At 41.2% G+C, this 13,494-nt stretch overlaps 1 protein-coding gene across 6 annotated transcripts in view; it reads right to left on the bottom strand.

The window, feature by feature from the left end:
• Window positions 1-9,731, bottom strand: part of ATP9B (ATPase phospholipid transporting 9B (putative)) — a 155,991-nt gene extending 146,260 nt beyond the window's left edge. For 5 of the 6 annotated variants that reach the window (XM_052697876.1, XM_052697877.1, XM_052697879.1 and 2 more), the window contains exon 1: window positions 9,564-9,731. In XM_052697876.1, the coding sequence (XP_052553836.1) occupies window positions 9,564-9,658 (95 nt within the window). In that variant the 5' untranslated portion in view covers window positions 9,659-9,731. Of the gene's footprint in view, window positions 1-5,551; window positions 5,683-9,563 lie in introns of those variants that run through there. The other variant, XM_052697881.1, reaches the window with a different exon arrangement.
• Window positions 9,732-13,494: the final 3,763 nt, after the last annotated feature.

The following is a 13,494-nucleotide window of genomic DNA, read 5'->3' as shown; positions in this document are numbered from 1 at the left end:
ACAAAGATGGGGAAGGGTTTGTCTGGAGGGAAAGCTGTGCGCGGAGCAGCTGAGGTGTCCGGGGGTGCTCAGCGCTGACGGGAGCCCTGATGGCGGCTGCGGCTCCTCACAGCGAGCGGAGGGGCAGCGCTGAGCTCTGCTCTGTGCCACAGCGCCAGGGCCCGAGGGAACGGCGCGGAGCTGCGCCAGGGGACGGCAGCCCACAGGGAAAGGGTCTGCAGCACAGGGCAGGGGGCAAGGAACGGGATGCACAGAACGCTCCCAAAGGGTCTGAATTTAGGGTGGCCCTGTGTGGAGCCTGCAGTTGGACCCGATGGTCCTTGTAGGTCCCTACAAACTCAGCATATTCTGCAGTTCTGTAGCACAGTATGCTAAGCAGCATTCAAGTTACACCTGTCAAAACCTTGAACAAACCCAAGTTTTCATACAAACACCAGGCATGAGAAAGCACCATCACTAGGTCTGTTTTTCCTCTATCTACTGTATATTTAATACACAAAATCTGAAAGCATTACTTGTCCTCTAGTTTTCCAGCAATGCACATACGCATAGTCTGTATTAAAACCACTATTCCATTATAAATCTTTTTGGAAGGCATAAAATGGGGGGGGGGGGGAAGGGTGAGTTCTAGTACACAGTTTCTATTGAAAAGACATTATCTACTATCTACAAACAGGCTTTGTAGCTCTTTCTTCTTCCAAAAAAATAAAAAATAATTTAAAAAAAAAATCATCGTTTTCAAATTATCAGAGAGCAACAATGCAGGCAGAAAAAAACGAAAGTAGTTCTGGGAAACCAAAAGCCACAGAAAATACTTTCAGAACTATTACTAACAGTAACCCCTTCAAAAATAGGCAAGTGGAGGTTAAAGCACGGCCGAAGCCTCACAAGTGTACTTTGCAAACAATGTCGTTTGCAAAAGGATGCATCTGGTATTTTTCTTAATATGGCCATCTGGCAACACTTTTTCCATTCTTGCTATTCTAAACAGTGATTAAGAAAAAAGGAACCTAATACAAAAGGCAGTTATTTACAGGTCACAAGGCGTATTACACAAGATTGTACAGATTACTTTCGCACTAAACTGATTTTAAATACTCAAATTTACACACTCGACAATAAAAGTTACTGCTTAAAACACTTTATTACTTTATGCTGAATTCCAGTAAGTAAAGCCTGCGTTTAAACAGGTTCACATTCAATGCTTTTATATTCTCCCCTGGTTAGGTTTGCTAATTACATTATCGCAGTTACTCCCAATACAAAGCCTTGCACTGCACTGTATCTTGCTTTTAGACCTCATAGCAATTAATGGTGTGCCACCACCCAGTGAAACCACAACTTGCCAGCCACACCGGAGCACGCAGCAACAGACCCCTCTGACTCACATAACTTGAACAGTGTCTGATTCAAAAGATCATTTGCTTTATATGCAGAGGTAACAAGGCAAACATGGCTGAAGCCTCTCCTGATGGAGCACATTAATGCAAGGCAATTAAGAGAAACAGATTCAAAGATCTGCTACATATTTAATGCTACTCTTGCAAATGTGGTGATATTTGTAGAACGCACCAATGTTCTAACTGTAATCGCTCACGTGTTTGGTGGGTTTTAGTTGTTTTTTTTTTTGCCATTATAAACAATCATTTTTTCACAATTAGTATCTACTAATTTGCACTTTTAAATATGGAGCTTCACCAAGCAGTGAAGATAATGAGCATAAGCATCTAACTTCAAAATACAGCCTTTGAACTGACAAGCAATTTATTCTGTTTCAAAAGTAATTTTGGTATTGTGCTAGAAAATTGTGCTTCAGTATTTAAAAACAATAGGACAATGAATAATGCATTGTTCCTAACTAGGAAGAGGACAAAAATCTTTTTGTCTTTGTTACCTAGTATTTTTCCATTTAATTGCTGGAAGTGTGGATTTGCCTTGAATGACAAATCAACTAAGTGCAATCCTAGAAACTTTTATTAAGATAAGGAAACACTGGAAGCAACGTGAATAAAGAAGCCAGAGCAAAGACATCAAAACTCTCAGCATGGCTGCTACAAATCATGTATGAAAAGAACTGTCTGATAAAAATATGGCTTCCTATGCAAAAAGGAATGCTAACACTGAACAACTTTCAACAAAATCCAGCTATTTTTAGGAATGAGATTCAACAGACTTAAGTGAAAGGGAATCATGTACACAATAAGCGCTTTTAAACAGACTTTGATATCAATATCTGCTAGGAAAACAACATCCCAAGTCATCATTTTGCTTTGCTTCTCCTCATGGCCAGTAAAAAGATAGGAGAGAGAAGCATCACCTGACCTGTCCCAGCTCTATCCTGCTCTATCCTTATTCATTCCTCCACAGTCTAACCCACACAAACACCTCTCAAGTCTGAGGATAAGGATAAGCAAACTGAGGAGGTGGAGGAAGAGAAAAACAGAGGAAAAGGCAAACTCAATTCAGACAAAGAGCAAGAATAGTTTAGAGGACAAACCAACAAAGCAGCAGCTACTGTATGCTGCATTTTGCACTGATCCAGCTGCTCAGATCCTGTTCCATGACATAAAAAGACTTAAACATTCCACAGCAGCAAGGAAGATTACATTAACATACATTTAGCTTGACCAATCATACATTTTTATATAGCTGCTCCACAACAGTTCCTCATTCAAACATTCAGTATCTTCAGAAAATATTTTCTTTGCTACAAGCTACACAAGAAAAATCCAATTTTTTTCTTTTTTTTTTTCCAAATATTCTTCAACATTTCTAAAGACTGGAAGTTACTGTTTCCATTTAATTCCAAACATCACTATGATGACTTCAACAAGAAGTCTGGTTGCATTACAGAGTTATGTTCTTCATAGACTATGACAGAAGCCTTGTACAGGTAAATGCATGAGATCTGAAGAGTTTCCTTTAACCTCTTCCTGCAAAACCACAAAAATACTTTTTTTTTTTTCTTTCAGAAATATACAAAATTGACCAGAGCTTGTCAATGTTTGTTTGTTTTTATTAAGCTCTAGCTGTAACTCTTTTGCAAGTGTACCCCTATCCAGTCTTCCCAAATCTCTGAGTCCTGGCCTAATAACAAACACACAGAGAAAGCAATCCTGTTAAAATTCATACACATCATCAGGGACAGGCCTGTGAGACAACTCCATATGGGAGAAGCCATAACCACAGTAGATGAATAGTAAAAACAACAAAATACACTTTTGGACACTTCTGGGGGAAGCTGAAGATCTGTATACCAAATATCTGTATTCAATTTCCACACATAACTTTGTTTTCGTGTCCTTACGTAACACAATCATTAAAAACCTATTACAGCACTGCCATTATGGTGCACATTTGTCAAGTGGACAACAAAATAGGAAAGAAGTACTTCTACTGTACGTAAGGAAGTTCGTTAGCGAGTTTATCAACTGAAATGACTAATAGTCACTGTAATAAGCTGAATGCCCAGCCTTTCACGAGCAATGCAGCTTCTGGAAAACTGTAGGGGAGCATTTTTGATCAATCACTATAGTGAAAACACAACAAACCATACACTAATCACTTCTGACCCGCAGAAATAAAGAAAAACTTTGTGGAGAGAAAGGTCTAAACGCAGACTGCGCAGTTACTACCTTCCATAGGCAGCCTTTCAAGGATGACTTAAATGACAGCAGACTAGAACTGCAGGTGCCATAGCAAAGCAAAAGCTCTGAATGCCATTTGCCTTCCCTTTCCCCACGCCTACACCTCCTTGCCGGAGATGACAGAAGCAAATTCAAGAGACCTGCATAAGGAAGCTGTCATTTAAAAAACAAAGCCCAAACCATTCCTTGCTCCCCTTTCCTCACTTTAGAAAGCACTACACATGCCCCACCAGAATCAACATCTTTCTTCAAGCCAGGACAGGATGAGTGAATATCTACTTAACAAATAGCTATGACCAATAACAAAATAAACAGCAGGACCTGAGGAAACATCTGCATTTGCTAGAACCCTATTTTTAATTAGTAAGGTACATCATTGATCACAACAACGGGGCCATTTTATCACTGTCACTGGGGATTGTTATTGACACTGCAGCTTGATCAATTGTTTTTTCTTCCCATTCCAAGCAATCCAAGTGCCTGTCCAAGGAACGCAAATCACCATATTTGGATGCTACAGACAAAAATCAGGAAGGCAGGCAAATATTGGGTCAAAATACAGCTTAAATACAAACAACCTTAAATATACATCTTATACATTTACATTTACTTGTCTTTGTGTGCAAAGTATATTGCTAGCATCGACAAAACAAAAAGTATTTTCCAAACATGATTCTAAGCAATGTTGAGCCAAAGAACTGCAACTTCTTATAAAAATTACTTAAAATTGCTATGTCATCAAAACATACTATTGCAGATGAAGTACAATTTCCCAGGTATGACATCAAGAAAAATGTCACTGTATGTAAAAATACTTCACAATTGATACTGTGAGCAGCTCTACTTGTTACCTGTGTCACTAAAACAAACCTATCCTAAATCTTATAGTTATCAGTCCCAACAGGTAATATAACCCTATGAATCAAGTCTACAGAAAACAGAGCATCATTCAATCCAGTAATGCAAACACTTTTGGTCGTTAACAGTTTACGATATTTCTGGGACATACGGATGAACCTCAGGTTACACTAACCTGAAATTCGTGCAGTTACCAGATCTGTCACACAAACAAAAATGGTCATTAAAAAGCAACAATTTCCTAAAACCTGAGTCCTCTATCAGAAGGCAAACTACAGAGAGGCAACAGCAGTTGATTTTTCCACTACTTGCTTTACTGCAGTCTCTTGATACGTGGCCATTCATAAGTACACTGTCATGATCCATATTATACATAATCATGATGGAAGATTTCTTCCTCAGAATGAAGGGTTTTTTGTGACAATGTAGGCATACCTCTGAATACTTGGAGCATAACTGTATTTATGCACTACTGGACACAGCTGGTAAGACCTGATACTCTGGCAGCAGCTCAGCTGTCTCAGCACTTCGCACCGTAGCACCACTAGGCCAAACACAACATACTCTGACAGCAACAAGCACAGGACACCTTAATGAACTAGATAATTTGCTTACAGATAAATAAGGGTTGAGCACTGTTTAACTCAGTCCCTTATCAGCTTCAAAATTCCACCCAGCTTCTTGTTTTACACATATATTTACCACATTAAGGTAGATGGACAACACAGAGCACAGTTAACTTTCTGTGCTCAGCAGTTGCTTACTCTTGGGCTTCTGACTATAAGAAAAGAGTGTTAGTCTCACTGCATATTCAAAGTGATCCCAGGAGCATTCCAGTCCTCTTTTTCCCATATGGTGTAAAACAAAACAAAAGCAAACCAAAGACAAACAAAGAACCCACAGCAACTGTCTCAGATCTTTTGTGCTGAAAGACAAAGTGTCAAAACAGTCAGAAAACAGTAGCTTTTTTTTCCTCCATGCATTCTACAACTATTACAGTATATATAACAAGATTGTTAATTATTAGAATATAGACAACTGCTTACCTCAAAATAGATTTTCCTAGTTTCTAACAGTAGCACACAGCCAGTTTTCTGTTCAATTCTACATAAAAGCATGAGATCTCAGGTGCATAGCACCACAGCTCCTTGGGTGTGTGGGGAAGAACGCATTCCAGCTTTAAAATACAGGCTAATGGTCAGCAAAAGTACTCTCAAGTACACAAACACTGTAGAGACACACCGGATGAGAAAGAATTTCTCCCTTCCTGCAGAACTAACAGCAGTAATGATAGCAGACTCCTACACACTGCTCAGCTTAAGCAAAATAAGTCACTCCACAAATTAGCTTTGAGGCCACTACAGGTAAGGAACTGCTGAGTTGCATTAACTGAAGTTGCCAGTAGCAGGGAAATCAGCTTGAGTTAAATAGCATTACTGTGCTAAAGGTAAGGACCTGTGCATAAGACTTGCAAAAGACACAAAGTAAGGACTGTAAGTTCTTCACTGGAAAAAAAAAAAATGACAAGTCTCTTGAGAGCACAGAAACCTGGTTTGAGATTAAAAAAATATATTTTACTTAGCGCTCACCTGTAGATATCTTCTGAAGTATGAATTATGCTCCTTCAAACTAAAACTGTATGTATACACACTTCAATACTCATACATGCATTTGTGAAACCAGGAGCTTTCCTGCAGCTTACACAGGAATGCAAGTCCCCTTAGAAATCTGTGCTGCAGAGAAAGGTTAGAAAAGCAGGATGAAGCATTCCTAAGCTTTAAAAGCTTAGGAGTCATAGATCAATCGTAACTTCAAGTCACAAGAATTACAAGTTGTTGCAGCACTAAATAAGAGGAGAGAACTGGACACTTCAGACATGGAGAAGGCTGAAGTACTTAACGAGTTCTTTGCTTCAGACTTCACTGTCAGTCAGGCTTCCCACGCCTCGTGTGCCCCTGTACATCTGAGCAGGGTTTGGTGAGCAAAATCCCTCCCAGTGTAAAAGTGGAGCCAGTCCAAAACTACTTTGTGAGGCTGGATGCATACAAGTCTATGTGGCCAGAAACACATCCATTCCAGGAACTGACTGATGTGGTTGCAAAGCAGTTCTCCCTCACATTCAAAGAATCATGGCTGCCAAGCAAAGGCCCCAGTGACTCCCACATTAAAGAAAAGGGAGAAAGGAAGACTTAGGGAACTACAGGCCAGTGAGCCTGTTGTTGTGCCTGGAAAGATCAAGAAGCAGATACTCCTGAAGAGAGTATCAAGGCATACCTGAGATGAGGATGTGATTTGGAGAGACAGCCAGCACAGCTTCAACAAGGGCAGATCATATCTGACCAATTCGGTGGCCTTCTAAGATGGAGTGATAGCATCAGTGGCCAAGGGCAATTGATGCCATCTACCTGCACTCATACAAGGCCTCTGACACAGTCCCAAACCACATTCTCCTCCCTAACTTGGAGAGATGTGAATTTAAGGCTGAACTATTTGGTAGATTAAAGAACTGTTAGAATGGATGTCAACAGAGGATGGCCATCAATGGCTTGATGTTTAGGTGCAGGCTGGTCATGAGTGGTGCCTGTCAGGGGACTGGTGCTCCTTAACATCTTTATCAACAACATATACTATGGGACCAAGAGTGCTCTCAGAAAGTTTACTGACGACAACAAGCTGAATGGTGCAGCTGATACAGCAGAAGGAAAGGATGCCATCCAGAGGGACCTGGACAGGCTTGAGAAGCGGGCACAAGAGAATCTGCTGAGGTTTCATGATATCAAGAGCTAAGTGTAGCACTTGAGTTAAGGTAATCCCAGATGTAAGAACACACAGGGAGAAAAAAACTCACTAAGAGAAGACCTGCAGAGAAGGTCTTTGGGTTCTTGATGGATAAAAAGCCAGACATGAGCCAGCAGCACACTTTTGCAGCCCAGGAGGCCAGAAGTATCCTAAGCTGCATCAACAGAGGGGTGGCCAGGAGAGAGATGGAGGTGATTGCCCCACTCTACCCTGGTGAGGCCCCATCTGGAGTCCTGCATCCAAGCCTAAGGTTGCCAGTCCAGGAAGAAGCTGTCGGCTCAAAAATGATCAAAAGCCTGGAGCAACTTTTCTACGATAAAAGGTTGATGGAGCCAGGCTTGTTTAGCTTGGAAAAGAGAAGGCTCTGGGGAAATGTCATTGTGGCTTTCCAGGAGATGAAGGGAGCTTACAAGCAGGAAGCTTTTTGTACTCTCTATTAGTGAGAGGACAAAGTAGAATGGTTTTAAAGTAAAAGAGGATAGATTTAGATTAGATGTTAGGAAGAAATTTTTTACTCAGAGGTTGGAGAGGTGCTGGAACAGTTGCCCAAAGGTGTGGACGTCCCACCCCTGGAGCATTCAAGGCCAAGTTGAACAGGATCCTGAGCAGCCCCATTTGGTGGCTGGCCGCCCTGATGATGTCACGGAGGTTTGAACTTGATAATCTCTAATGCCCCTTCCAAGCCAAGCCATGCTATGACTCCATGATCAAAATAAAGAACCAGAAGTAATAAACATGATCAAAATGCTTTATAACCATACAAGTGGTTTGATGGAACTAATGAAGACTATAAATAATCACTTGTGAAGAGGACTGCACTTACATTTCAAAAGCGCATAGATTATGAACTCTGAAAGACAACTAGGGAATTCAATCTACAATCTTTGGAAGGTAAAGCTAATCAAATGAGACAGAGGGGACAAAGCATATCCATAATGAATCTATATTTCCTTGCCAGATCTTACAGCTTACTGAATCTGCTTATTTGCTCAAGTTTAAACAGTTTGCATACGTAACTGTAATTCTTGTGTTAAAATATATCTCTGAAAAGCCTATGTACCTACAAGCTATATAAACTTGTCGTACATCTATAGTATTTTTCAATGCTCCTAAGCTATAACAGAACCACCCAATACCTTTGATGGTCTAGACTAAGGTTTTGCCAGAACAATAATTCTCCCCCTTCCTTTTTTTCTTACGAAGGGGAACATCTATTAAAAAGCTTACAGATCCCGTGTGGAACTTCCTCCAGCCTCAATTCTCTGAGAAATAGGGATGACAATGATAACACCACCCTTCCTCAGGGCAAAGAACTGACTTACAACAGATTGCCAGACATTCAAGTATTACTGAAAAGGAGAACACAGCTGCAGCAGGCTGTCCTATCAGAGGACTTCCCGTGAACATTTGCAGGCTTATCTTTTAAGTTTAAAAAATCAAGGCCATATTATTTAAACCTATCTTACTCTGCATAATTTTAAACTGTTTCTTCTGTTAGATACTCCGTACTAGCAATTTTTTTATTATTACTATTCCTAATGAACTGATTTCACTAATTTGACTTTGAACAGCAGCAGCAGTTATTCTGTGCTTAGAAAGCCCATCTGCTACAGCCAGCAAATCCGCTCCCTCCAGTCCTGCACCCCATGAGAATCAAGAAGAGGAGAAAAAAGCCTCAACCAACCAACTGCAACCATTCCCAACTTCAGGAGCACTGCCCAGAGGACGCACAGAAATTACAGAGCAAAGTGTTTCCTCCTGAACGATGACGGCACATTCCTTAGAGTTCTTCAGGAAAGCAGGAAGGCAGGAAACATTCCATCTTCACTCGGGAGCAAACGTTTCGAACGAGTTTCTTCTAAGTCCTCTCACAATTTTAGAAGCCTAAGGTTATTTTTCACGCTCTGGGAAGCTCACGCTTTACTAAGATACGGCGGCTGTCTCACAGCACGTTCACTAACGACGCCCATAGCAGCCCTTTAAGGCGGGCACCCTGCCGGCCACGAACAGCAGCTGCCGGCAGCCCAGGCCGCATCCGCGGGACACGGCCGAGAGCGCATCCTCCTCGGAGGCCCCACAGCCAGCCGCTCTCACTGCCCGGCCCGGGGTCCGAGCGGGGCAGCACGCGGCCCTCGCACCGCCCTACGCGGGGTCGCCACCCGCCGCCAAGGGCTGCACGGTGGGGCCGGGCGCCCGGCCCGAAGACAGAAGGCGTGAGGCCGCGGGATGGGGATACGCCCACGCCGCCCTCGCCCGTACCTGTTGTGCCTCTGCGCCGCGGAGGCGCTGCTGTAATAGGCCGCTCTGCGCTGGGCGCTGCGCGGCACCGGGTGCAGAGGGATCTGGTCCGCCATCTTGGGGGCGCCGCGCCGCGCCTCCCCACCGTGCGGCCGGCACCTGTGACGTCACAGCCAGCACCAGCTGACAGCGGGAGGAGGAACGGGCGGCGGGGCGGGGCGGGCGTCATTAAAGAAGGAGGCGGGGCGCCTTCGGTGGGGCGGTGTGAGAAAGCTGGAGTTCGAGGCAGGCGGGTTGACAGTTCCTGTTCTCTGCCGTTAAACGGAGCTGGTTTTTGTGAGAGGAGGTTTCCGTGTGGAAGTGAGAGCCTGTTGGCTCACGGATAACGAGCCAAAGTGTGGCGTTTCACAAAGATCAGTCACCAATGGAAAAACACGGCGTGGAAGAGTTCACAGACCTACTGTGGGATGTAATCCTTCCTATACACCTCTGAAATGGGCTGCTGGGGGAAGCAAAAGGCCGTGCGCCATCACGCACGGAGCCGTCCTGCAAAAATAGAAGGGAAACAAATTAATTTTGCCACGAGTATTCAAGATATTCTCATATCACAGCCTGAGCTTCTTCATCAAGCTAATTGCGTTGTTGCATCCATGTTTTCATGCGGTAGTAAAAGCTCCTTAGGTTAGACACCTTGGTTGTGTGGCATCCATCATTGTGTGGTGTGCCTCGGGATTGTCATCTAACCCTGTCTTGTGGTTTTGTGTTTTGTTTTGGTTTGCTTTTTTTAGAGAAAATTCTTGAATCTCTTCTTGGAGGATTTTTTAATGTAAAATTGAGACTTTAGCACCTGATGTTTAGATGTGCATAACATACCTGACTACGTTTTAAAAATGATGTCTCCTATTTATAAATCCTGCAAGGTCATGAGCAAACTGGCTGTTGATCTGTGCTTCTCTAGTCAGGCATCTGAGGCAGGTATTATTTTTCAAAGAGATAAAAGTTTCAGTAATTCATTGGCCAATCAGCACAGAACCACTTAATATCACAGTGCCGTGTATTTGTGACAGTATGTAAATATATTCTGAAGTATGCTTTCCATGCCATCCTTCCTATCGTTCTATTTTGCATCTTTTCTTACTACAATTTACAAAAAAATTGACAGGGATCCAGAACCTGTGATTTATAGATCTTGTGAACTCTTGATTCAAATAAAAATGAGCTGGGAGGGAAACAATTCTGCGTTGGTTGCATGAGTGTAGAGCCTATCTATGTCTTGTCCCCATAGGACCTTTTATAATCCTTCATACTTGTTCTGCCTTTCTGCTTCTATGATAAATGCTCAAGGTTAAATGTTCACTTCCTCCTAATCCTGTGTGTGTATCCAGTCTGGGCTAGGGTAGAAGAAGGGGGAGATGAAATACCATTTGAAGACAGTTCATTCTACACTTTCATTCTTGAAGCCAAATGTTAAAGTCAGTTATACTAATGTGAATCTGTATGAGTACTACTAAAATCAATTGAATATAAAACAAAAGTAATGAGTTTCAATAAGGTTCATATAGTGTTATGTGAAACCAAATGTACATTATTTTTATATACTAGGTGTTTTCTCACCTCATCCTGCAAAGAGCCTCACATTTCCATTTTAATTGGGGAACTTGTATTCATCACTGATGATCCAGCTCAATATCTGCCTTCAAATTTTCAGCAAATTGCAAATCAGTCCAAGACACCTAGAGGCATAAAAAATACCTGGAAAGACCTAAGCAAAGCAACACAATGTGCAGGTAAGAATCCTGTTGATTTTAAAGGAAGAGCTGAAGGCAACAAGTAAGAAATAATTTCTTACACTGTAAGAGCAAGGGAGAAGAATATATACAAAAAAGAGGGAACTAAAACAGCTGTAGGTATCAGTTTTAATAATTCTAATAGCAATGCCTCCATATCTTCAATTCTTATTAGTAAAACATAACAAAATAGTTCTCTTGCTATGGGAACAAAACAAAATTAGAGATATTGTTTTCTCTGTGAGGATCCTTATTTTAAAAGATTACCGCAGATGATGAGGCTGCAGGCAATTCAGGTACACAGCAAAATCAATAGGTTTTGAAGCACCAAAAAGTAAAAACAATCATAGAAAACATTACTATACTATCAAAGCAAACGCAAACATGATAGGTAATACAAACAAAACACTACTTAATGTTTTGTCTACATAACTACAAAACAAAAAATTCTATTTCTATACACTGTGTTTTTAATATTCACGGCATTCAGTGTTTGTCAATTCATTTGTACTCCCAGCTGTTACTTTTCTTTCAGACCTTCAAGGTCTTCTGTTTGGTAAATATCAACTCTGTGGCTCTGGAAGAGTTACAGACTGCTAAATCTCTCTTCGTCCTTTTTAGTCCATCCTTACAAAACTGTGGGTCGTGCACAACTGCACAACCGTGTACCACCTTCACCTGTATTTCACAAAGAAATATAATGCCAGGAAGATCTCTTCCAAATAAAGCAGCAAAATCATATATATGCTGTTTTGGGGATTTTGCCAGAGCTATGTTTTCCAGCTAGTGTTAAGTTTGCCAATTCAGTTGGCACCAAATGAGGCAAAAAAATCCAAGCAAGTCCTAGATTACTTAAGCCAAATTGTTTTGGAAATAAAGATATGCTTTGGTGGCTTCTGATACAAATAATAATCATGTCTTCATTTAAGCTACTCGTTTTTGATTGTTGATAAACAAAAGGAGAAAAATAACAACACAATACTGATTATTTTACTGAGCTTTTACAGTGACTCTTCAGTGAGAACCACATAGTAACTGTTCACGGTATCTCTTCAGTTATATTAACCTTGAAGTTAAACATTGCTTCAATGTGCATTAAAAATCCAATGCATTTTAATTTCTAGTTAGCTTCTAAGATACACTTTCATCCTTATAATGCATTTAAATTTTACACAAGACTTTTCTTTGTAGTTGGAAGGAGAAAACTGTAGACAAACTTTAGAGCTGGACTAGCAGCATTTTGTCTTGTGAAGCCAGAGACTAGGCAGTAAAATGTTTCCATGATTCCTCGTGTAATATCAACAGCAATGCACACCAGCAATTGGAAAGGACACAAATTATTTGAATGATCTCTATGGGTTCATTTTAACAAATTCCATGCTGTTGATATTTCAAATAAACAAATACAGCTGCTTTAACTCCTCCTTGAAACAGAGAGAAATGCACCCATAGATTAATTACAAATCTTTTGTTGTTTCAGAGATTCTGAAAATGTTATGGAAGGATAAACAAGACCTAAGCATAAATCTGAGTATCCACTTGTATTCTCTGCTTTCAGACTCAATAGATCTTATTTCCTTTTGCAGTTTTTATTACAACAGTGCCCAAAAGCTTCAAGTTGAATTAGGGGTCTTTATTCTGAGAACCGTGCAGAAGAAGGTAAAGAAAAAAGTTCCCAGATGATAAGTGACCAAATACATTGTGTCTTGTATGCTATATTTTTCAAAAATCAGAAATGAATTACAACGTCCTCTTTCTCATGTATCCTCATGTCTGCCCCTACCACCAGATCAGACTCGTAGCAAAAGGGCTTCTTGTTCACCTCAGAGCTGCTTTTGGAACCCCTTTCAATCATTCTAAATAATGCCAGGTTTGTCTCCTGTTAAAATCCATCTGTATACTGATTTCACCCTAAGAATCATAGAATGGCTTGGGTTGGAAGAGTCCTCAAAGATCACCCAGTTCCAACTCCCCTGACATGGGCAGGGTGGCCAACAACTAGATCATGCTGCCCAGGGCTGTCTCCAACCTGGCCTTGAATGCCTCCAGTGATGAGGCATCCACAACTTCTCTGGACAGCCTATTCCAACATTTCACCACTCTCTCAGTGAAAATTTCCCCCTGACATCTAATCTAAATCTCCTCTCTTTTACTTTATAACCATT

Source organism: Tympanuchus pallidicinctus, unplaced genomic scaffold, assembly GCF_026119805.1.
Source record: "Tympanuchus pallidicinctus isolate F22 unplaced genomic scaffold, pur_lepc_1.0 scaffold31, whole genome shotgun sequence".
NCBI classification, from domain to species: Eukaryota; Metazoa; Chordata; class Aves; order Galliformes; family Phasianidae; genus Tympanuchus; species Tympanuchus pallidicinctus.
Note: the sequence above shows the minus strand (reverse complement) of the source record. Positions and strands in the feature narration are given on the sequence as shown.